At 40.3% G+C, this 25,745-nt stretch overlaps 1 protein-coding gene across 1 annotated transcript; it reads left to right on the top strand.

The window, feature by feature from the left end:
• Window positions 1–1,633: 1,633 nt before the first annotated feature.
• Window positions 1,634–23,292, top strand: nudt14 (nudix (nucleoside diphosphate linked moiety X)-type motif 14). The gene is made up of 5 exons (XM_054762569.1): window positions 1,634–1,805; window positions 10,116–10,159; window positions 14,739–14,803; window positions 15,228–15,528; window positions 18,301–23,292. The coding sequence occupies exons 1-5, from the start codon at window positions 1,725–1,727 to the stop codon at window positions 18,548–18,550; spliced, it is 741 nt and encodes a 246-aa protein (XP_054618544.1). The 5' UTR covers window positions 1,634–1,724; the 3' UTR covers window positions 18,551–23,292.
• Window positions 23,293–25,745: the final 2,453 nt, after the last annotated feature.

Here is a 25,745-nt window from a genome sequence, read left to right as displayed (position 1 = left end):
ATTTTCTCACTGCAGCCGTCTGTTGCACACACCTTTTATTATATTTTCGTGGCTTTGTGCTCCTTTTGTTCAGTAAACCTTTTGGATCTCAATTCATTTTTGTCTCCTTTGGGGTCCTAACACACGGCTGCGCCTCCCTTGTGAAGTATTTGCATGTACCAACAGCTGCAAATTAACTGAAAATTTAAATCAAGCGAAAAGGTAGCGTGCATGTCTGAAAATGTATTTACCTAAGGCTAGTTTCTTTAAGAGAAGGAGAACATTTGAAACACACTTTAACCATGTTATTATGGGTTGTGTTCGAAGACACTGCGTCATTTAAGTTGAATTCACATGTTTTGAGTGTATTTTCTGGCATTTCCGAGCATACTTGAATGCAGCGAGATTGTACATCCACATTAAGAGTTGCAAAGTGAGCGATATTTTTTTTCTTTGTGTTTATTTAAACCACACATACACACATCATAAAGATGTAGTCGTGTTGTTCGGAGTGTTCGTGAATGCATCTCGCAATCTTTTGTAGTGACAACGAGGAAGTGTCGACGCAGGGATTAGAGACGTGTTTGTGAGTGGGTGAGACACATATGGTGTTGGAATTGCACTTCTGTTGATGTGTTCAGGTGAGAATAACGTTTTAAAAGAGCGTCAGGACTGTCATGTGACTCTGTCTGTCGTCATAACAGAGAAGCATGGTTTGCCATGATACGTACGCATTAATTACGCTTAAAAATGTAACCTAATTAATGAATTAAACCAGTTACCGCCCTTAACTCGCTATTTTTGACAACCCTAATTATTATGATGTTGTGATTGTGCCTGTTGTCAGATCATTCAAACCTGCAATAAAAGCCTGTTGTTCTGGCGGAGTCTGGTGCTTGTCTCACCCAACATTAAAGTAACGTTACTGACACCTAGTGACCAGTGTAGAATACTACATATGACAATTTGAATGCATCTTCTGAATGCCTTATATTTGTATTTTAGTTCATTTCGCCATTGTAATGCTTGAAAATACTTAATGTAAGCAAAACATACGTAAAATTAGCTTACACATGAATATATATATTTTTTAATAATAGCCCGAATTCAACCAGAAAGCAGTATGATTTATTACTTAATATATTTTTGCCGCAACATTTTAACCGTGAGGGATGACTGCATTCATTTTACTGTTTAGAAAACAATTTAAAAAACACTTACATATCTTTTTTTTTTTTTAAATCATTGCTGCTGAAAGGCCCAGTTCGGCCCAACCTATGGACTGATAATATGGAGTCAAATGTAAACAATAGGAGGAATTAATTAATTTATCACTAGCTATCAAAGATAATGTAGAATGTTTTAAAATGTTTTGCAGTGTTAAAATTGTACTTAAGAAATTGCCTGTATACTTGATAAAGGCTTTACGGTGGGGATGTTTTGACTCCTGAACAGATTATTTCTATTTCCATTTTTTTCCTTTGGGAAAATTCTTTCTAAATAAGAACATTGCTTCTGTCCTCAAGCAAGAATCTTATGTTACACTTTACTAAAGTGACTTAAATGTAATATGGTCACGTTTTACTACTAGATACGTTATTGGCCAGGCCTCACGGGAGTTATGGTCCCAACATGTGTGTCGTGTCCTCTCCAGGCTTCCGTAGGATTCCTTCACTGTCAGTGTGTGTTTCGCGGTGACAGACCAACATCGCCGAGCCACACAATCCAAGCCCCAGCACTGAACTATGGAAGAGATCAACAACATTGAAGTGGTTCCTTGCACAGACTCCGACTATCTAAAGCCATTCAGGGTGCACTACAACCAGGTGAGCTGTTTGTGTCGGAACCGTTGCTGAGATGCTGCTGGATGCTGTGGGTTAGCCCAACCCCCTCGCCCCCATTCACTTTGTAAGCTAGCAAAACGTGAAGGCTACGCTGACCTTAAAGACAAACCCCGACAGCAATAATTGACATTTGTTTACAATAATGACGAAAACGTGTATGTAATGTGTCTTGTCGCTTACAGCAGACTCGGATTTGACATGGCTTGTGGTGTGAAACCTGACAGCTAATGTACAGCTTGACGCTAACATGCTAACATTAGCCTGCTACAGATGTTCCAATTTGTGGTAGAGCATCACTGTTATTTGGCGTAATTTGGCTTGTTTAACACAATTTTAATCACGGTCGGTGCCAGGTTTCTATCCGAAAGAACAGCCCAAGTAAGACTTGTTGATTTCTGCCTGTGATGTTAGGTCGTACTCAGTTGATGTGTAAATCATGATCAACAACATCACAGCTATTGTTTGTATCAATTACAATTGCTAAAATGAAGTTAATATCGATCGATTTTAGTGAATGTGGATGACAAATCTTCCGACATAGGTTTATTTAAACCCCCTCTTCAGATAAGTTTGTATTTACAATAATTATATAGTCATATACGTATACATTCACTAACTACACTACATTAGCCCCTTCATTAGGTACACCTGCGCTATTTAATGTGTTCATGTTCATGTCTTTTCTCCCTTTATTGGTAAATCCCATATTATATCATTTTTAACAACTGTAATTAAGTCTCATAGGTCCCACAATGGCGTACTGTATAAAATCTAGCCTTGATACATGAATGTAGACAGTTTAAAAGTGCCTCCAGTAAGTAAGCCCGACTGGGAACATGGCGTTTTGTGTGCCTGTAGCTTTAATGCTAATGAGCTGTTTGTCCGCGTGTGTGGCTCCAAAAAGCGCCATTGTGCACTTTGTGCCACTTTTTACATATACACTATAAATCTGTATTGTCCAATGTAATATATGTCACAAATGACATATAGCAATGTAACATTAAAGAGTGGGGTAAGACACAAACATTAGCAAAACTACCATAGCTTTGTGGGTGCTAGCATCATATTTTAACAGGGTATCATGCTTTATTAGCCTATTTGGTGAAGGAAAACATTTTTTACAGCTCCCACATCTGTAGCACATGGATAATTCGCAGATAGTTGGCATGCTTTATTTAAAGATGTGTAGAGAAGCCTGTTTTTTTGTGCCCGTGAACACGGAGGTTTTTCCTTCTGATGACAAGAAAACCCGGAACTTCAAAAGTGACTGTTTGAGCAGCGCTTCTCTCAAAAGTGGAGTGAATAAGTGAGGAAGATGATACATCTTTCTCATGTTTGTTGCTCATAAACATAAACACAAAACGATGCAGGTGCGTTTCGAAATGTTTATTATCCCACAAACTGCCGCTAAATGATAGTATTGTCAACGTTTTTTGAGACCAAATAAACCACTAATGTTATGATAATGCAGTATATAATAATACATTCTAATATATCATAATAATGCACTATTTCTATGAATATGTCATCTTTCACTCTGTAAAGTTGTGGAATTGCCCTTTGTGATATGTATTTTGTCACAGGCAAGTAGCACTGTGAAACGTTTGCAGCATTCCTTGAAACGCTGGCTTTTTGACTGTACTAAAGAGCAGCATTTCTTCTGCGATGACTTTCTGCGCACCATTTTGCGCCGTTCTGTTTGTTTACTTTGCCGACCAAATGTCTCAGTGAGTGTTGACAGTCGGGATGAAGGCTCTGTATCTCGATGTGTATTTTTTTTTTTTTCCCCAGATGGGAAAACTGGGTCAAGGGGATATGTTTGAAGTAGGCAAGTTTGTTTTGTTGCCTTTTATGTTGCTACCACTTTTGAATCATTTCGGCATACTGGCTTGTTCATGTTGATGGGCTCACCTTGGTCAGTAATATTCTCACACAGGGGCTGTGGCATTTGGCTTTGCAAGCATCTTTTTCCCTCCTTCTACTACGTTACCTTGCATTGCTGTCTACTGTGTGTATCTGTGCTAGCGGCCCCGCCTCCCCCACAGAGGCAAAGTGACTGTATGACTGACAGGAGGTGTCACTCTGTTCGCCGTTGTTATATGAAGCTTGTAGGTGCTGAACCAATGCACAGGGTGAACTCTCTTCCTGCCTGTTTGGAGGTGAGAGACGAGGAATACAGACGCTCGTGCACACGGCGATATATGGAGCCCGGCAAAATGATCCAGTTCATCTTCATTTATCGTGTGATTAATTAATAAAATTGTTATTGCAAGACAGTTTTTTCTGAACGAGAAATCTTGTCACGTTTTCACCCCTTCAGTTAACACTGTTAAAATATTACTTTAAGAACTTGCCTGTCTAGTTCATATTTTTGGAGTATTTCTACTTCCATTAGTTAAAATACTTTGTTTTGTTTCCCCTCATTCAGATTGATTCTATAATAGCAAATCATCTATTCCTTAAATCATTAATTGGAAAACAGAATGAGTTCACTTTTTTCAGCAGCATTTCAGCAGTGCACTTACAGTAAGACACATAATACATAAGCGACGATAACTAATGTATATACAGTATCATTTGAAGGAGCTGTTTTTCATTCATTACAAGCTCAGTCGCCATGGTGCTTATGGTCGGGGGAGGCTCTCACCATTTGGGGTACACACCTGTGATAGGAGGGGGGTTAAGCTTATCAAGAGGATGGTGGAACAGCTAATATGGCAGATGGACAACAAAGGAGATGAGGACGGTAGACTCCCTCTCTTTCATCCTGACCAACTCCTTTCCAGATCAGGACGGGCTGTTCAGGGAGTTCCCACAAAGGCTTTTCAGGCACTCCCCCCCCCAAAAAACCCTTTTGTCGCACAGCACATCTGCAGCCTCACCGTGATCACGCACAATCGCTCACGACGGCAATAGTGCGCGCCTTAAGTGGTTCTCGTCATCATTGTTGTTTGTTGGTCTCTTCGCTCTAGTAAAAAAGGTGACAGTCTCCTGTTGACTCTGGGAAATGATACTCACCATTGTTGCCGCATACAAGTTGCTACTTCATGCAGGCTAATCACCTTCATTTATTCATGATAATGATTTGAATTATTCAGCCCGTGTGGCTTTCAGCCTGTGGTCCCTCTGCCCTTCAGTGAATACATCCATTATGATCTTAACATACATTTTCTCGCTTGGAATTGTTAGTGGTCAGCTTCCACCTAAACTGAACCAATAAAGTACAGCATAAGTAATAATAGGTGTAGACTGACTGTTAGTTGTATTGACATTGTAACCGCCACATTATGAAACACAACAAAAAGTACATCTTTTTGCCCGTTTTTAGCAGAACCTACAGGAGAGGGAGGCTTGCTGGACACAAGAAAAGACAAAGAATAAGTAAAACACACTGGTGTTAATATTTAGTCCACTGTTCCTCTACATGCACCTGTTCGTCACTGCACCTGCATGATGAGCTGTATGCACACACTTTAAACACATGGCCCATATACCATGAATAGTCTTTGGTTTAAATCATTTGAAATGCACAAAAGTCAGCTTGGAGTAGGGGTGTCACAAGATCTCGTGCCACAAGATCTCGCAAGATTCGAACGATTCTCGTTCAGAAAAAAAAAAAATGTCTCATGGGAACTAGGCCTGGGATGGTAGTAAATAAATAAATTAGTCACTCAATAAATGAAAATGAACTCAATCATTTTGCCAGCCTCAATACATTGCCATGTGCACGCGTGTCTGTTGTCCTCGTCTCTCGCCCCCAAACAGGCAGGAAGAGGGTTCACTCTGTGTATTGGTTTCAGCACCTTGGCGCGTTTGTTCCGTAGAACAACAGCACAAATACAAGTAGAGTGAGCCCTTTTATCAGTCATACACTCTCTTTGTCTCGGTGGGTGGAGGCGGGACCCGTAACAGACACACAGAGTGCAGGAGAGTGTAACATAAATAAATTGAATTTAATCACGTGCCGATCACGGGCTTTTTCACAGAAATTGGCTTATATTGATCGGTGGCCGATCGATCACAATTTTCCTTGGATGTCTGATGATACTATGAAATGATTTGGGCAGTATCAATACATCGGATATCGGTGAGAAAGCCACTATGGAGCATCTCCAGACGTAATGTAATACTTTGCAATGGGATTCACACAGTTGGCATAAAAAAAAGTTCCATAGAATGTTTGCATATCTTTGATATTGGTTTAATACTGACATGGGTGCATGGGTATTGTTTTATGAAAAGTGCATTCTGGCGAAGCTCCTGATGCTGTGACTCCACATCACAAGTTAGCTGTCGCAAAGCGTGGGTCTTTTGTTCCTTTAGACGTCGCTGATCATTAGTGGAGCAGCTGTACAGTGTGTGCGATGCTGAGAAGAACACAACTGAAGCTAAATCCTGACAGCATATGTTAGGAATCAAAGAGCGCTATTGAATTTGAGGACTGAGTTGATTTTTTTTTTTTCTTCCACTTTCTGTAGCAGCTTTGTAGTGTCGAGTGTGGTGAGCACAGTAGGTGCATGCGCCGGTCATCACACATTAAGCACCTAAAAGATCAAGACGATACGCCCTCTCTCGACAATGGCCATTCAAACAGGAGCCTCTCATGTTTGAGGCCCAAAGCCAGGGGGACCACATTAATTTCAAGGTCCCTTATGACCTCCTCTGGCTTCTCCTCTCCCCCACTGCCCATCTCCCACTCACGCTACGTTGGCTAATCACTGTGTTGAAATCAACATCGAACATGAATCTGTGGCACTCCTGAGCCATTGCACCAGCCCCACTATCCTCTCAGCAAGAGGGTGTAGTAATGAGGGGACCCCCACCATCTGGGAGTGGTGACAAGATCCTCAAGAGAGAATGGCTGCATTGAGTGTCATCTTTTTGGTACTCCAATTACAAATCCTTGGTGATGTTCTGGTGCGATTGTGCTAAATAAAACTGGTTGACCGCCTTTCTCTCTAAAGTGACATGACAGGTGGTTATCTTAACTATCTATCTATCTATCTATCTATCCGCTCAATGCTTGTGCCTCCTATTAGAAAGTTAATCCCCCTTTCAGCCAATGCAGTAGTGTTTGGTTCTCTTATGCATGGTACACAATGTGTTTCTATTGTGTTAAGTTGTATTGGGCGCCAAAGTCTAATGTGGTACAACAACAAAGTTGATATCAACTGCACAGGAAAACTGCACATTTTTGGGGATTTTTGCCCACCATCACCAATCCTTATGTGAGACATGAACTTTCTCTTTTCTATGCTTTTTAAAGAGGGAAAAATTGCTAGCACAAGGCAGCTAATGAAGCAATGAAATGGGATTCACCTATTCCACCTACAAAGCCCTCCATTAAAACACCCCCTAAAAACTGTCCAACAACGTCACTACAGTATTTTGCCGTATTTTGGTCATTTTTGGCCTTTCCGGAACTTGCACTAATGGGATGGCTGTATCTTTCAGCACAAGATTTGTGCAGTTGTTCTTTAAGCTATGTAAGGTAGTAGTATCATGATACATTACGATCCATTGATATGTTGACAGGGAATGGTCACTGGAAAGAGAATGGAACTTGTCTCTCTGTACCGTATTTGTAGGCCAGACCTCCACCAAGGTTGGACAATCCTGGTTCAGCTGAGCCTCAGAATTGTGGTTCATGCATAAAAAAAGTCAGTGGTGGACACCTACAATACATTCTGCAGTGCATTTTAAAACATGTAGGACGACTTTGCGGCTGCCAGGTTAAGAAGTGTAGGTGTTTCTGTGTGGGTGGCAAGCTTGCAGGACTCAACAGGCTTTTGAATGATTTCAGATTGTTTTTGTTTTCTGCACAAAGTGGGGTGTGGCTTGCTTGGCCTCGACAAGGAATGATCACATGCAAGACAGATTATAGATAGATTTCATAGTTGCTGTCCCAACCTTTGGACTGATACAACAATGCTAAATGCTGGCGTTTCTGGAAAAGAGGCGGAGCTTTTTAAGTTTTTCTTTCAGATGGATTATATTTAGCAAAAATCAGTGCGTCGTTTCCCACCAAAAGTGCTCCCTTTGGCTACGTCACTGGCCACCGGCATGTTGAGCAGGAAGTGCGCTGCATGCTTAGCTAGGGTGCATTGCTGTGTTTTAGTTTTTGACTGAAAGATGACACACGATAGGCAGAAATGTCATGCATTTTAAACGTCTGATAGACCGCCCACTAACAATTTCGTCCAATCTCGTCTCGTCACCGTCTCATTTTTGTCATGAAAAAAAGCTTTGTCAACAAAATAATTTCTTTATCATCATCGTTGACGAAAACAACACTGCATTTGAAATGCAAAGTCCATCGTTTTGTATTATTTATTTAACTGTCTTGATGATGCGCAAACTGGCTAAAATTGACATTTTACACATGACAGGCACGAAAAAAGTATTAGATCGTGTGGCATACGACACACACAGCTGGCGAGTAGTGCCCCACATTTCCCCACTTGGACAAATAGACTGAATGATTGACAGGAGGGTTCACTCACTCCGTTCATTCCGATATAGAACCAACGCCCCCAGGTGTTGAGACAGATGCACAGCATGAACCCTCTTGTCGTCCATCCTGTTTGGTAGAGAGAGGAGGAAAAAAAACACGCATGCACATGTCAATATATCTAGGCCGGCAAAATTATCTAGTTTGTTTTTATTTATCGGGCGGTTAATTGATTTATTGATTATCATGGCAGGCCTAGTAGATATCAAACTGTTGTTTCGTTTACCAGTCAACAAGGAGTAGATCAACTGATTGCTTATGCAAATGTAAATCATCCAACAATGCACAGCGTCGGTTTTGTTGTGTGGGTGTTATGAGCTGCTTGTTATGAGCAGTCATGTTCAGAGAACGCCTTGAATTCACGGGAGCAAACGAAGCAGGCGCCTGTCGTTTTGCAGGCCTCCGTGACACGCTCATTGTGACTACCGCTTAGGTTGCAAAACTGCTGGGCTCCGCCGGGTCACCATGACCACGGTTATAATCGAATGTGCTAAAATAAGACTCAAGTGCGTCTCATGTCTGAGGAGCAGCAGCCAACATTTCAGACCTAAGCAGATGATAATCAGATGTGTCGATTTCACACTGAAAGTGGAATTGAGTGGATAATTCCATATCATTATCATTTCCTCAAATGCAGACTTGAATCCCAGCATGTAAGTACTTGAACCCGCCCCGTGCAAAGTGAATGGATATATTAAACTTGACAATCAAGATGCTCAGCGAATTCCTTTACACTTCTAAGGGACGAGAAACATCCGGGACAAAGTGTGAGTCACTTCCCACACACCGAACACTCTGTGTTCTCTTTTGTGCCGCTTTTTAACCGCACATCTGATGGAGTGTAATGCTGCACATCCTGTTGATGTGACAACATGACCGCAGGGCATATAAACAGCTATTTACAACCTCTGCCACCAGAGCTGAATAACAATGGGACGTGTTTTAGCATTTAGTCATCAGGATTCCCTCCCTGAAACTTAATCCAGCGTGGAAACACCCATCTTTTCTTTTTGCTTTCTCTTCTTTAAAGGCATTGTTATTATTTTGTTCTAAGTTAAGACACATTTTGGCCCCTATCAGCCAATGATGATCTTCCCGACCATAGAAGTTATTCGCCACAACTTCCAGGGTGTGTGAATTATTGAGTTTGAATAATAACCAACACAACATGGCTAAGGAATCTAAGGTTAGAAGGTTTTCTTGGCCGGTTGTCTTACCACAGTGGCTTTCAAAGCGTGGCACAGTGAGCTTCTCGTCTGAGAAAATAGTACAATTTGGGCCTCACCAACTAAAAAAACAATTGGTTTTCCTGGCGTGTTCTCTATTCATAATTGAAACAATGGTTTTCTTTATTTTTCTCAAGATACTGTGCCCTCCTCACACTTTGAAAACCCGAATCTAAAACGCCAATACTTCTTGAGATACTGTACGCATACAATAAGTAAAAACCACTGAGTAAATACTACTTGTGAGTGCTCCAATTCCATTTTTGCCAATAGTGAGAATCATTTCAATCCAAGATGCTACTAGTAGAAGGGGTCGAAAATGCATGCCAGACGTTTTTGGTTCTACATGAACTGAGCACCCGTTGTGAGGAAGCTGATTGCTTTAGCAGTACCCAGATTGAATAAATCAAGGATGATTTGACATTCTGACTTCAAGGACCTCATGCTTCAAAGGAAGCCCCTACTTTCCCTAACCCGAGTATTTGATCAGTTCAATCGTGTTGTGCTTTTATTGCATGTACTCACGCATTTTCTTTCCATCTTGTTTCTTCACAGAATGGCACAAAAAAGTCCTGGGACTTCATGCGAACCCATGACAGGTAAACACACAGTTTTGGTTTGCATTCATTTGTGCAAGTGATGCATTCAGGAAACTGCTCTTATTCAGTGATCTAATTAAAAAAATACATTTCATCATGTCAAACTACATGCACAAAGCTTGTTTTGTTAACACGCAGTATAAACCCATGACTGTAAACCAAAATACTTTGTTGTTTTGGGGAAATGGAGCATTATTCTTAGTTGTCTATAGCGTCCTGTAAGACAACTGTCACACACTCATGTCAAAACCCTGGTTCCTACTGTTTTGCCTGGGGCACTCTAATGCTCCAAGGTACGTCTCAGGTCATTTAAGCCCTCTTTCCTCTACGACTGAACCCAAAAGAGGTCCTTGTAAAAAAAAACAAAAAAAAAAACAGTACCGCTGAGACGAAGGCTGTAAACCTTAAACCTGTATTTCCAAGAGGAAATAGGCCACGAGAGCCGACAGGTTTTTCCCAGGTGTGAAAGTAGTATTTCCCATTTGACATGTTATGAATGGACCAGAATTTGTTTAGAATTTTTGTTAAAGTGGGCGTTACAGTTTCCTCAGAGCAGGGCTGAGTTATGTCTAGACTTCTTTGTATGTTTCACATGATCAATAAAATGGTATAGAATAGGTAAAAAAAATGTGAAAGACAGACTTGGGGACAATACTAAATTTTTTGGCAGATATGAAATCTGTTGGTTCCGTCTGAAGATCAGCACTTGTTTCACCATACCTAGAATAAAGTGAAGAATGGACATGTCTATCAGATAGCTAAAAGATTTGAGATGGTTTGTGCAATTTTATTCATTTTATAGCTGCATCCCTCATGATCATTGGCGAGGACAGTGGCCCAGTTACAATCCCAACTGAGTGCGCACTCAAGACAGATTTGTTCACCCAGTCCATTGGGAGGCGTTCTGGGCCATGTGTGACTGCATACTTTTAGCAGTGAACACAAATGTGCAAGGAAGTGAGATGCGATCACAAGTGGCTGCTCAAGTTGTGGATGCCATGCATCACAGGCAGGAAAACTCTCTTGCTTTTCTCTTTTGGCTAACTGTGGACACAAATCAGCAGACTAACTCACCCAAAGCTCTCACTTTTGTTACACCAAAGCCAAAATACCTGTCATTGTTTGTGTGACCCTTTACTCTGGAGCTTGTACCTGGATACCACTTTGAGAAATTGTCAGTAACAACAGAATGCACTGAGGGATGTAATGATAAACCTTCACCAGAGCCACAAGAACACACTTGGTGGCCACACTATGCTCTATAGACCTCCATTGTTTTGCTGTTTTGACACCTTTGTGTCAGTAATCTTGCTGAAATATTGGTGCATCGTAGAGCCAAATAATTTATTTGTGCCTAAAATCTAAAATATATATACAAAAAAATGTCATATGTTTCAAGTAGGGATTGACATTTGAATGAATGTTCTGTATTGACAAAGTGACAAAATGTGGAAAATAAACATGTTTAAATATTAAAGTCATCCCTCACCACTTTGTGCTTTGAATTTCGCAGCTTCACTCTCACGGTTTTCCAAAAATATGTTTATTAATAAATCATGCTGTTTTGTGGTTGTATACGGCTTGTTATTCATAAAAAAAATATGCATATTGAAGCATTTATGCATTTTTTCCTAAATTAAGCATTTTCAAGCATAAAAATGGCTAAATCAACTAAAATGCAAATATAAGGCAATCAGAAGATGCATTCAAAGACGTTGTGAATGATATGTAGTATTCTACACTGGTCACTAGGTGTCAGTAATGTTACTGTAATGTTTAGTAAGACACACACACACACACACACACATGCGCGCACACACACACACCAGACTTGGTCGCTGGAACAACAGGTTTATTGCAGGTTTGCATTATCTCGCAACAGGCACAATAATCTCTAATAAAAATAAAAAATAATAAAAATAAAATCCCTAATATGCTCCAGACTTGATGCCGAACCCTAGCGACACTCAAACACGAGTCTTATGCGGCTTATATAAATCAATTATATTGGTAATACAAGTGTAAAAGTGACTATAGGAACGTTAGGGAATGTCTAGAGGGCTCTAATAATGGTAAAAAAAATATTTAGACGATAGTTGTTGATACAACAACAACAACAACAACTACAACAACAACAACTAAAGAAGTTTTATATTTTTTATTCTCAAACTACAGAAAAATTCTGTTTATAAATAAAGAATCCTACTTCGTGGACATTCACTTATCACGGTATGGCCTGGAACCAATTAACCGCGATAAACGAGGGTTTACTGTATTTCTAATGGGGTGGAAAAATTGCTCATTGACAGTTCTGAACTACTGTTTCAATGCCAGTGCACTACTGAGTGGATTAATGTTGAGCAGGGGAGTTCCATGTGGATAGCTGACGTCATGTTGTGCTTCTTTAGACAGCAACAGGGCCTAGCCAAGTAGTGTATTCCATTGTTTTGTCAAGTTCTTTCAATTCGTCAATCATCAAACAAATTATTAGCAATTAATCATTTGTAATGGCCATCCCTTGTTTTCTGGAAGCCATTCATCATTGGTCTGTGAGGAATTAGTGTTAAAGTGGTATTATGAGGGGGAAGAACAAAATAAAGATTACATAGATAGATACTTTGTTTATCTCCAAGAGAAATTCAATGTATACTTCAATAAATACTTTCCAAGAATCCTTATTTTACCTGACAACAATATGTGTTTGTTCATAACATCAAGCATCTTGTCCAATAACATTGGGTGTGTCATAGTATCGAATATAAAGGTGTTTTTTTGCGCCAGACTCTCTGCTGTTTTCATACTTACCAGAATCACAGCTGATATCCCACTGTCCTGTTGAAAGCCCCCTTGAGAAGGTAGCATGTTCAATGGCGCATGGAAAATCCCAAGCGTCTTGGTATAGCCATTAGAGCATTATGTCTTTGGGAAGCTGCTGAAGAGCCGTAATGGTGTGGAACAGTTCTAAAAGACCCACAGCTGCCTCAAGGGACAACTTCTATGCCTCAGGCCTGCATGTCCCACTTTTTTTTTTTTTTAGCCTCAATCTGCTGCATAACTGTACCTGTACTTGGATTCTAATGTAGATATGTTTCAACACGGCTCCTTGAGTTCCATCTGTAATAGTTTTCATTGTCTGGATGTTTGACAGCTTCTGAATTGGGAAGAAAGAGGGCATGTTGAGGGTTGTCAACATGATTTGCGGTCTGACAAATCTACAGTTTCTACATGTAAAATGTGGATGCTTTACACTGAGAGAAAAACTGCAAGGATTTGAGTGTACATTGATCCCTCGTTTATTGTGGTTAATGGGTTCCAGACCTGACCACGGTAAATTAATTTCCTCAAAGTAGGAATAGTTTTGTAATTGGAGCATAGAGAACTTGTTTACGACCTTCTACATACGTTTTTTTAAATATTACTAGAGCTACTAGACATACAATAACACACCTATAGTCACTTTTACGCTCATATTACCCAATACAGTAGATGTAATCAGAGGAAATAAGTCACTTAAGACATAAATAAAACTCGTGCTCGTGTGTGTTTCAATAAATGTCTTCCGGACGTGTGGACAGGAAGCAGCGTGCGCGATTCAGAGTTGAGTTTTAGCCAGAGTATGGCCACAACATTCCTCTGATTTATTATTATGGTTTTTATGATTATCATAGTCATGATTATTATTATTTTTGATGTTATTGTGCCTGTTGTGAGAGAATTCAAATCTGCAATAATTGTTGACAGCGATGAAGTCTGGTGTGTGTGTTATTAGTGACACATACTGGCCAGTGTACACTGTAGTTCATCGTCCTTTAATTCCTGAAACTGCATTTGTGTTGTAGTTCATTTAGTCATTTCTGTGCCTGAAATGCTTAATTTAGGCCAAGAATATGTAAAATGTGCTTAATATGCAAATTTTTTAATATTATTTTTTAAATTATAGGCCGTGGTTATTTAATTAATTGTAAAAACCGCGATAGAGTGAGGGCGCAATGTTCGAACCGCCAAGTGATGAGGGATGACTGTATAAGCTAATGTTAACCATGTAAACCACCAGGTGGTACAAAGAACCTTCTCCCCTAGCAAATCTGAGCTTTTCTTCCTGTCACTCACGCTAACCAGTGATCTGGAGCCGTAGGTGCCTCAAAGGTTGGACAAGTTAGCAAACAACAGGCGGATTTATGGTGCAAATTTGAAGAAAATGGTGATCAATAGAGCCTGAATGAGTCCTCTAACAATGGAGAACATGTTTGTCAGATTTTTTATTGCGAGCATATATTGAAATGTCCAGACCAGAAGTTGTTGATTTGATAGCAGTGCCCTGTTTCCTTGCATCATGGAAAGGGCAGGGAATGGTTTCCTCCTGCCTCAGACACATCCGCTTTCCCAACAAAAGGCCTGAAGTCGCCCCTGGCAGTAGAAGCCTGTCACAGCCACATACACCAATGTGTCCATACAGTAACTCCTTAGGGCCAATGCCAAAAGGCAAATGATTCGGTGCATTAGCTGACACTTCATCATCACTATCAACGAACAAATGTATTGGATACTGATTCTTGCATTTTCCACCATTTATCCTCAGTGTATCCGTGCTGATCTTCAACACCACCTCCCACTGTTTTGTCCTTGTCAAGCAGTTCCGTCCAGGTAAGTTTTGACAACACAACAGCTTTGTCGACCCTCGGTTGCTGCTTATTTGTTTTATGCACAATGTGAGATCTACAGCATATTGTTATGCTGTAGCCACTTTCACCAAAAACAGTATATTTCAAATCCTGTTTATTCGTGTCGGTTGGAGCCACATTGCTTAAATACGCCACAAGAGGCCTGCCTCCTTTGTTGTGTGCTAAATGCAAGGAAGTGTGGGTATTAATATCTTTTGTTCTGTACTATTGCTGCAAGAAAATAGATAAAAACACAATATGCCCTTCATCTGAGACTTTGCTTGACATTTGTTGTTAACATGTGGATATTATCTTGTCAACTATGTCAACCAGAATAAGCTTCTGTATTTCATGTTCCACACTTAAATGCATAAAGTTGCCGACTAACATTGATGGTGATCCTCTAGCTGTATACATGTGTGAGTGGGAAAGGACCAAGACGCAGGCGTGTCAAGCCGCTGAGAAACCGGAGGAAGGGGGCACCGAAGCTGCAGCTTCCGGTTCAGAGAGTCAGGAGGGTCAGGCACCCACAGAGGGGGAGAGCTCGTCTGCATGGCCGCCGGCCGCTGCTGGGGTCACCTACGAGCTGTGCGCCGGGCTGGTGGACAAACCCAATCTTTCCTTGGAGGAAATCGCCAGACAGGAAGTGCTGGAGGAGTGTGGCTATGATGTGCCCGCTTCGAAACTTAAAAGGATTACATCTTACAGGTGGGTTTGTGGTACTGCAGGTGCCCCTGTTTTACGACGTTTTGTGTTTATGAACGCGCTCCCATAAAGTAATAAAAAACTTAATTTTAGTCCATAAACACGAGTCTCGCATGAAAACTAGTTACAGTGCGCAGAGGCGTACACTATGTGCTCAACATTGGCCGCAGTTGTTTCAATTGCTCTACTGTTAGACGATCTTTAAGGATAAAGTATTGTATCATCTACTCGGACGTTGAAAGGGTGACGAGGAGGTGATCGATCAACAATCTGCTGTCTGCTGTCTACTGTAGAGTCTACTGTCGCCCCTACCACGCCAAAACAACATTAGTAAACTCAGCTGTCCTCTGCATGTGCCGTCCTCCTCGGCCTGCACCCACAAATACAAAGTCCGGACTCATGTCATGTTCACAGCTTCACAGAGTGTCGGAAATCACAAAACTTTACAATACTACACAACTGCCAGGTGGCTACAGTATGCTTGAGCATGTTAAAGGATTTCCGCGTATGAAAGCGATGGAAAAAAGAACTAAACACTGTAGTTTTTTTTTTTCTGTCTTATCTTTTTTTTATTACTGTTTTATTTAATTGTTGTATTTGGTGTTTTTATTGCTGTATTTTAAGCACTTCATGTGTTCTGTGTACAGTGTGAGTGACCTAAGTGTTAATTTAGATAAGTGTTCCGACTTTGACTTACAAAGCGGAACGGAAGTCGTTTGCAACAACAGGACCACTTGTATATTTTACATGCTAACATGTACCACAAAGTACACTTTTTACAAATGGTTATACGTTATTGTATTGTTGAAAACTCATACATTTCATACACAGAAATTTTGAGCAATACAGACTTGCTCCTTTTTAGCGTCAGACCTTTTCAGCTATTATTGTGGGCATTGTCTTTCTATGAAACAGGTCGACCATACATTTGCAATATTTATGCATTGTAGCTATCTAGACAACACTTTAGTTAAATGTGGTCTAACATGGTGCTATGTAATGTAATAATTGTGAATCCTGTTTGCATGTGCATGTTTTTGTATATTTTTTCATCCACCTCTGATCATGTATGAGAGCTAAAGATTCAGAGACTCGGTGAGCCATCCATCTTTTTCAAAAGTATTATTAGCACGGTGCGACTTAAGAAAAACAACCCCACATTCGTCTACTGCACCTGCACATCCGAGACTGACGGCTCTCATAACTGTGCTTTTGATTTGACTCGCTGGCCTCCTCCAGCTTTGTTGGTGTTGTCTATGGTCCTTGTTACGTGTGGGCCCCTTCCATTTGAATAGATGGGTATCGTCTTAACCCTCACGACCCCTATGAGGGCATATGGTTTTGACGGAAGTGCATTGTGTGGTGGTGAAGCAGCTCGCTTAGGTCACAGCCTGCTGAAGCACCGTGACGATTTACTGTGGTCGCTAAATGGGCTTTGTTGTGTATTATAAACACTCAACGAGTGAAATGACATACACATTGTACTGAATGTTATTTGGGGGAGCAATTGTTTGATATATCTGATAACTACATTGAGCTCTTTAAATTTAACTGCAGTAGATATTTTGATTCTTGAGACTATAAACATTTACATACAATACATTCAATACTTAATACAAACAATACTTTCTGATTATAGGATAGAATACATACAGTATATAGTCGTGCCTCGCCACATCGCGGTTCGAATTTCGGCACTTCACTCTTATCACAGTTTTTCCAAAATTTGTGAATTAATAAATGATTGCTGTTTTGTGGTTGACTGTGGCCTATTATTAGTCCAAAAATGCTTATTTAAGCTAATTTTATGTGTTCTTGGCCTAAATTAAACATTTTGAAGCATAAAAATGTTCTAAATGAATTAAAATACAAATATAGTTTAGGCAATACAAGGTGTTGATGAACTGTAGTCTGCACTGGCCACTGGTGTCGCTTGTAACATGCAAGTCCGGATCACGATTATTATTTTGTAATTATTTATCTCGCAATAGGCATAATAATAGTCATCATCATCATCATCATAATAATGCCACAGGCTACTGTTGTGACTGTACTTCAGCTAAAACTCAACTCTGAATCCCCGATGTCACTTCCTGGAACATATTTACAGCAATACACACGAGTACGAGTCTTATTTTCTCTGATTATATCTACTATATTGGGTAATATGAGTGTAAGGGTGACTATTGGGGTGTTATTTCATGTCGAGCGAGCACTAATAATAGTAAAAATCGGATTTAGACAGACATAGAGGTTTTCTATGCTATAACTACGAAATTATTCTGTTTATTAGTATTAAATTCACTTATCGCAGTCGGGTCTGGAACCAGTGAACTGCAATAAACGAGGGATTCTGTAGTATTCTACCCCCGATCGCTGGTTGTCAGCAATGTTGCACTGATAAGACAATAGCCGCCGCAGGAAGTACCGGTAGTAAAACAAACAACAAGGAACTCTCCCAATGCCAACACATGTGTGTCTATATTATGTCTTATTTTCTATGATTATGTCTATTCTATTGGGCAATACGACTGGAAAGGTGACTATAGGGGCTCTAATAATGTTAAAAAATGTTTTTAGCAGGTCGTAAACAGGCTTTGTTCTGAAAATATTCCATTTATAAATAAAGAATCAAATCGAATCGAATCACTTATCATGGTCGGGTCTGGAACCAATTAGCCTCACCAAACGAGGGATGACTGTAAATAATAATGATAATACATTGGATCTTTTCAAATTCTACACACAATTCTGATTTGCCTCTTTTGTCTCCAGGTCTGGCGTGGGCGTCACAGGCGCCAAACAGACCATGTTTTACGCCGAGGTGTCCGACGACAACTGCGTGAGTGCAGGTGGAGGTGAGCCGCGGGAGGGCGAGCTCATTGAGGTGGTCAAAGTTCCGTTGCACGAAGCCATGACGTTTGCCTACAACGAGCGCATCCCCAAAACCATGGGCGTCATATTTAGCTTCATTTGGTTCCATAACAACATGTCTCCTAAGTACAAGATCTCCACCAATGTGTAACCACTAGTAACTTTTATGTCAAATCACTGGCCCAGCACACCTACTCGCCTCCTCATGGCCCCTCACCTTTTTTTATTTGATTTTTTTGCCTTTTTGTTAAATGACACATGATGACGAGTGGACGTCTGCCAGCTTGTTTCTTTGTTGCCCTGTTCAGCGTTTTATGTGTAAAGCAAACTGTCCCAGCGGGCTGTCACTGGCACTTTTCACCTCTTGTTTTGTTTGTTTTTCCTTGCCATGCATCAAAAGTGGCCACATATCATTGATTTCAAGTAAACAAATGCTCCACTGCTTACCGTATTCACCCGAATATAAGACAACCCCTTTTTTCCAAGGCCCATTTTTGGAAAAATGTATATATTTTTAAGAAATGTGCCCTTGAAACCCAGTATTAATTAAGATGTGGCTTCAAAAAGTGGAGCATTTCTTTACACTGTGAGCCAGGAATGCAAAAACTATGCTCGTCAATGTCGGTGGCCTTTGATCATTGCGCCGCATTGTTAGCAATGCCTCAAACAGTTTCCTGGTTCCGCAGACTTTAATTGGTACCAACAGTACGGCAATCTTTCGAAAATTTGCAGACTTGATGTCTTAACAATAAACATCCTCGCCAATTTCTGCTTTAAGCATATTGTTGCTTAGCACAGTTAGCTTTAGCACAGCTTGTGTGATTGCGTGAGTACAAAACATAACACAAAGCTGCTTTGAGTAGCAAAGTGTTGAAGATATGCAGCACCTGACAAGTATTAAGAAAGTGAACGACTCCGTTCACATAGTGGTTGGTTTCAATTCCACTTTTGGTGCGTCATTTTGGCAGGAATGAAGTCAGACTGGATAAAAAAAAAACAGTAGCTATGGTAGGAAGTCAAATCTTTGTGTCAGCTTGCATTCTAATCATATAAGTTGATGTTTAAGTCGGACGTCAACTATCTAACAAACTGTAGTGTCAAAATAGTGAAAAAACCTGCTGCATCACACACAAACAGAATCCTACTTTGCTGATCACAACAGCTGTTTGCTAAAAGCTCAGGGCCGAATATTAAAACCCATGTTCCGATTCAGGGACAATCTCTGGATGTGACCAGCATTTTAACATCATACGTCATACGCACTTGCAGCAAAGTTTCCAATCGTCCTAGTATCTGTGAGTATTCCTCCTTGTTTGAACAAAGGGCTGGTACCGTATTGTAATGTTCCGCACGTCTGGGGGAAGAATTCCCCACCACATCTTAAGAGTTTTTTGGACAATATGCAAAAACCTGTTGAAGATAACCGATCTCTTCAATCCATGATTACAATCAGATCATGTAACTGACTGAACGAAAAGGTATGCAATCATATTGAATTATGATTTAGTCAACCTAAATACGGAAATGTTGTCAGCTCGAGATAACATGTGGGCTAACACAGTTAGAAATGTGGAAGTTTTTTTTGTTCCAAAAAAAGGTGACAATCAAGTTTTATACATGGTCATTTCCTTCAATGAGTAGGTTAATGATAATCCCAGTTTTTACAGAAGCAATAGAATAGTTTCAGGTGTCTTTGTGCAATAATTCGGTACTCTTTGGGTTCTAACTGCATTGTTCTCACCCGCTCAATTTATACCAATATCAGCTATATTCTCCTTGGGGTTCCTCATAGCCATTCCTTTATGCAGGGTTGAACATTTTTCCTAATTCTGAGGTAGTCAAGCACTCACACAAATGAACAACATCAACAAAGAACATTTAAAGGTGGACTTTTTCTGCAAGAAAGTGGAAAAAAAGGTCATAAATGAATTGCTGCTTTCCCACTGCATAGTATTTGTTATAGTGTTTATTTCACGGTTTTTCACTTTTTTACTTGTCAGCATGTGGATGTTGGTGACGGTAAGACACTAATTTTGTCCAAGAGGGGACTGAGGGTGTCTGCAGCAGAGAGGAGACTGCGGAGTATATTACTGCAGCATCCAGAGCTAAGACACAGCAACAGGGTACGCAAATGTTAGCATGTGTGTTTATTTTTGCTGTTTTCTGTCCAAAAATTGCTCAAGCAATGAGCAACCAGCAGTAGTTTACACTCGGGATGGGGCCGAGCCCATCAAGTATCAGTAGCGGGTTACGATACCAGCATAATTCACGTATCGGAAATTGCCGATCAATGACCCACATCTGTCCTTTAACGTTGTCAGCAAATATAGCTCGAAGAATATCAGCGGTCATAGCCAAAAAAGTATCAGCAAACTTAGCTGGCCTACTCACTCGCGCCGCACACGCACAAGCTTTCCGCCTGACACGTTCATGGCCACGCAAAGCAGTCGGACGGGTCGCTACAATATTATACTTGCCTTGTCTGTGTGTGTGTGTGTGTGTGTGTGTGTGCGGTGCCGCATGTGTGGAGATAGCTACGTTTGCTGATATTCTTTTGGCTTGGTTGCAAGTAACCTGTTTTGTTCAATTGTTGATAGACCACCTACTTGTCATTCTTACAGCGTCTGTAGACGCTACAATAATCATAATATTAAAGTAAATAGAGCTCTGGTATGAGAATAGTATTGGTATCAGCTGATATCCAAATTCAGATATTGATATCGGATATGAAGTGAAAAAATGTGTTGCATCCCTAGTTGACCAGATGCTAGATTTACCTGTTTATGGCAAATGGAAACGCTATGGTGAGCCAAGTTGGTACTGTGCAGTGGAAAAGGGGTAATGGTTTAGCACCCAATCAGACGGTCATGTTAAATAGTATCTGGGGACTTTATGATATGCTGTGATGTACAGTACTATTCAGCGTTATAGTCCACAGTTAATTCTTTTTTTGGGGGGGGGGCATTTTTGCTCGACATTTCTCAGCTTTCACATGCAATTTCTAAAGGAATTGCACTTTCTAATTCCGGGAGTCTTTGTTTGAAATGATGGGAGGGATCTCCAACCTCAAGACGCCTTCGGCAAAATGTGAAAAGCACCTTGAAAAGCCCTTTCTTCCCAAGATCCCCAAGATAGTCAAGCTTCCCAAAGGTGCCCTTGGTTTCCAGTGGTCTTATCTAAGATGAGGTGATTCATTCATTGAAAGGTTGTTTATTTTTGATTGAACACCCTGTCATGACCTGGCTCGTAGGCATCGACAATTTATGTATGTAATATTTTTGTGTGCCTGCCTTTTTTTTTCTTTCTTTTTTTTTTTAAACCCACATTTTACTATACAGATGTATGATCCTGCACGAGACCTGAACTTAAAGGGATAGTTCGGATTTTTTATTATTTTTTTACATGAATTTGTATGACAACCCCATCGGCAGTGTAGTGCATCAGCAGTAACTTTCCCCCCACTTCGTACCGTGAGACAAGTTTAGTTTTTGGTGTTGAAGTAGTTCCGGGACACAAAAGTAAATCGTTTTGCTTCTCAAAACAATGTGTTCAAAAGCAGTAGTACATTTGCATCCCAAAACCCTTTGGAGGTGAACAAGTCAGACCTCACAGCCTCTGTGCGTTATTTTCTCTCCCTTCGTACGACTGCGCTCTTCCGCCTGTCCACTATTGTGTATACACCAACGGCCAAAAGTTTTAGAACACCCCAATTTTTCCAGTTATTTATTGAAATTGAAACCGTTGAGGTCCAATGAGTAGCTTGAAATGGAACAAAGGTAAGGGGTGGGGGGGAGTCACTGATGATGTACTACACTGCTCATGGGGATGTCATACAACTTCATGTCAAAAAATCCCAACTGTCCCTCAAGTATTTGGGAATATTTAGCGACGTTACACCTCAATAGCTGCACCTTGCAATTTATTTACAAGCCATTCTTTCACAGTTTGAAGTGACGTTTGCCACTAAAAAGCCATATGCTCCCTCTCTTTTAAAGAAATCGAGGTAGGTAGTCAGTTGTTTTCAAATTCATTCTTGCCTATGGTAACGATAGGACCATGAGCTCAACGTTAAAGACACTTCTACCTCCATCACTCAGGCACACAACACAACAATTTTGTGCCTGTTTGCTGTCTAACAAGGCGCTGACATATCCGACGCTCAGCATCGCATCAGAAAACGGATTTCATCCAGCAGATTTCAGAGTTATATCTTATTCCCCATGACTATGCTGTCGTTGCTTCTTTAACTGTGACTGTTTATTTTATATCTGTGCACTTTTTTCGTCATGTTGCTGCAGTTTATTTTATAACGGTGCTATGTGTTGTGTCCTCTTCAGTAAGACAGGTGGAGTACTGTTAAATTAGTTGATATGTGGATGTTGCCGTCCATATATTAACTCTAGGCAGCAACTGAAATGTTATTTAAATGTTATTCTGACTTATTTCATTAGGCAGCACAGCTTTTTTTATTTATTTGGTTTCTTTTTAGCAGACTGGTAGCTGGATTTACACAATCTACAAGTAATCCGCTATAAAACTCCTTCTATTGACATGATATTTACTGGAAATACAAGGTATTTAGGTTTGTTTTTCACAAAGTAAACATTATAAAAAGTGTTCATGTTTTCATTGTCTGACTTTCTTTCTTTAAAAAAGAAAAAAGATAAGAATACGTGTTTTACGCTTTATTAAGAGTGTTTGATTTTTGTGCGCGTTGTTTTTTGTTATTGTTCCAATTCAATTCATTTTAATGTTAATGCAGGATACTTTTAAAAACTCTTGGTACAAACAAATGGTATACATTCAGATAAGATACCTTGCATGTTCACTAACTGTGATGGATTAAACTGCATTAAGTTGAAATAAAATGGGTGGAATACCCAAACAACATTTTGAGACAATGTCATTTGTGATCATTTATCTTTGCCTTCTTCTGCAATGGTTTTGACACTCTTAAAAAGGTATTAATGTAACAATATTGTGCATTCTGTTGTTTGTCCCTTCTGGTACAAATATTAGTAGTTCTTAGTATGATGCAGCACGATTAAAAAAATAGCCTACATCTGACAATGACCATCGTAAATGCTCCATTCAACACCTCATTTCAATAGACAAAGTCTCCTTCCTAAGGCCTCTTCTACAAAAGCAAATAACCACCAGGGTCAGAATTCATTGGCATTAACATCTGTGGCTGTAGGCAACCTCCCTTTGTCGTTTTCTTAACTCGACAAGAAGTCAGTGGCTGCATTTGAGGCATCATGAGTGGTCAGCATTCAGAAGCTTTATCTACCTCTGCATGCGCTTTAAAATGTTGTACTCAGCTGTTGGTGTGAAACTCACCTGCCGCACTGTTGTGTACAATTAACTCATCTGCGGTATTCCTCCTTACTCCTTACCGCTATTACAACATTGGTTCTGTTGCTGCGGTGTTGTACAATGTACTTGTAAGAGCTACGGTTTCTTTTCATGCACTCCAAATCATTATTAAAATAAAAAAGACATTGTTTTCATATTTAACAGAAACAGAAACCTGCTTCCAATGAATACTGTTTGCAGGTTAGGTACCGTAAATAAACTCCTCCGGCGATAATTAGAGCATATTCAGTAATCCTATTAGCACTAAAGGCAGAATGTAAGTTTACTTTCACTTTACAGAGAATGCGAAGCATCGCTGAGCCGTTCCTCCCATTCAAAAACCTGTCCATCATCTCACATGCATCAATGCACGCTGATAAGACAGAACTAGAGATAGTGGATCAGGAAAGGAGATGACACATTTATGCAAAGAATCCCTTCCATGCTGATAAGTGAATGTAAATTATGAACGCTAGATCTTGATCCTTTTCCAAGAAATGAATGTGTTTTTTTTTTTGAAGAGGAAATGCAGGTAATTATAGGAAACAGAAAAAGTTAGTGTCAAAAGGGACCATTGGATGCCTTAACCAGCCATTTGGCTTTAGGACATATTGGTACTTTTTGTTCCCTGCCAAGCATGCGGCAGCACTTTCACTCTGCTTAGTGTGTTGCTTAGGAACAAGATGACAGGTCATGCTTATACTCACACCTCAGGGTCAGCACATGCTTTTCTTCCGATCAGATTCTACAAACATCATTCACCCACCAGCATGACGTAATCGCATCTTAATAGAAGAGCAGGGGTCAATCTCCAAAAACTCGAAATCAGGGGTCTCAAACTCCACTTAAAGGGTTTCAAGTATTAAAATAAATTGTCCAGATGTGTGAATGATTGACTGGTGACCAGACCACTGTGTGCCGCACTACTCACTCAAAGTCAGCCGGGATAGGCTCCAGCTCACCCGTGACGCTGAACAGGATAAGTGGTAGAAAATGACTGAAAGAAAGAAGTTTGTCACATGTTTAGTTACTTCCTTTTATACAAGTAAAGCTATGTGTGTTGTACTACTGTGTACTTTTAACTTGTCGTTTGTCACTTGCCAGAGTTTCAAGGCCCAATGGTGGCGTGGAATGCTGCACAGCATCTTCATAGCTTGAGCAACACAACCAACCCGGAACATCTTGTTGGTAAATATGTTCCCTTGAGCAGTGTGGCACAGAGAATATAATGCAATCAGGGTCTCCCCGTATGCCCTGAAAAAACAATTTGTGGACTTTTCTGCTCACCCCAGACCATGTTTACTCTCCCTCCATAGGAACAAAAAATACACTGCCTTTAAAGATATCAGAAGCCATTTTTCTTAATTTTTCTCAAGCCGTTGCACCTCCCCTGAAGTGGTCGGGCTCCTCGCACTCTGAAAACCGAGTCTGCACTAGACACAATAGACACTTTGACATTAAAAATTCTGCCTTTGCAAGGATAATAATGCTCATGCTTTCGTGGTCTTAGGAAGTAGCCTCCTAACTTCACACAAATATGGGCCTCCACAAATTAATTTGTGAACATCGGCCTTGGTGGAGGTCTGTACTCCACGGAGTGACATTCTAGATATCTTAGGAAAGGCAGAGTCTGTGCTACGTGACTGGAAACGACATTTGTGCTCTAATGCTTGGGAAAATATTCTAGCATACATGTAATAGAGAGAGCCTCAAAGTTTTAGAACCATTGGAGAAGTGGTCGATGACTTATGGAGTTGCTAAATCCCACACACGTTTTACTTGATGACGGCCATGTGTCTGTAAAAGCTGTGTACCAATTTTCGTGGTGTTTCAGCTAAACACCTTAAAGTTACAGTGGTTGTTTCGTACAGCTGTATGAGAAATTTCTAGACAATCTGATTGATTGGGTCAAACTTTGCGGTTTAATAACTGTGCCACCATGTCGTGTGTTTGTCAGAAAAATAATAGCACATGCGACATAATCAGGGTGC

Source organism: Dunckerocampus dactyliophorus, chromosome 19 (assembly GCF_027744805.1).
Source record: "Dunckerocampus dactyliophorus isolate RoL2022-P2 chromosome 19, RoL_Ddac_1.1, whole genome shotgun sequence".
Classification (NCBI taxonomy): domain Eukaryota; kingdom Metazoa; phylum Chordata; class Actinopteri; order Syngnathiformes; family Syngnathidae; genus Dunckerocampus; species Dunckerocampus dactyliophorus.
Note: the sequence above shows the minus strand (reverse complement) of the source record. Positions and strands in the feature narration are given on the sequence as shown.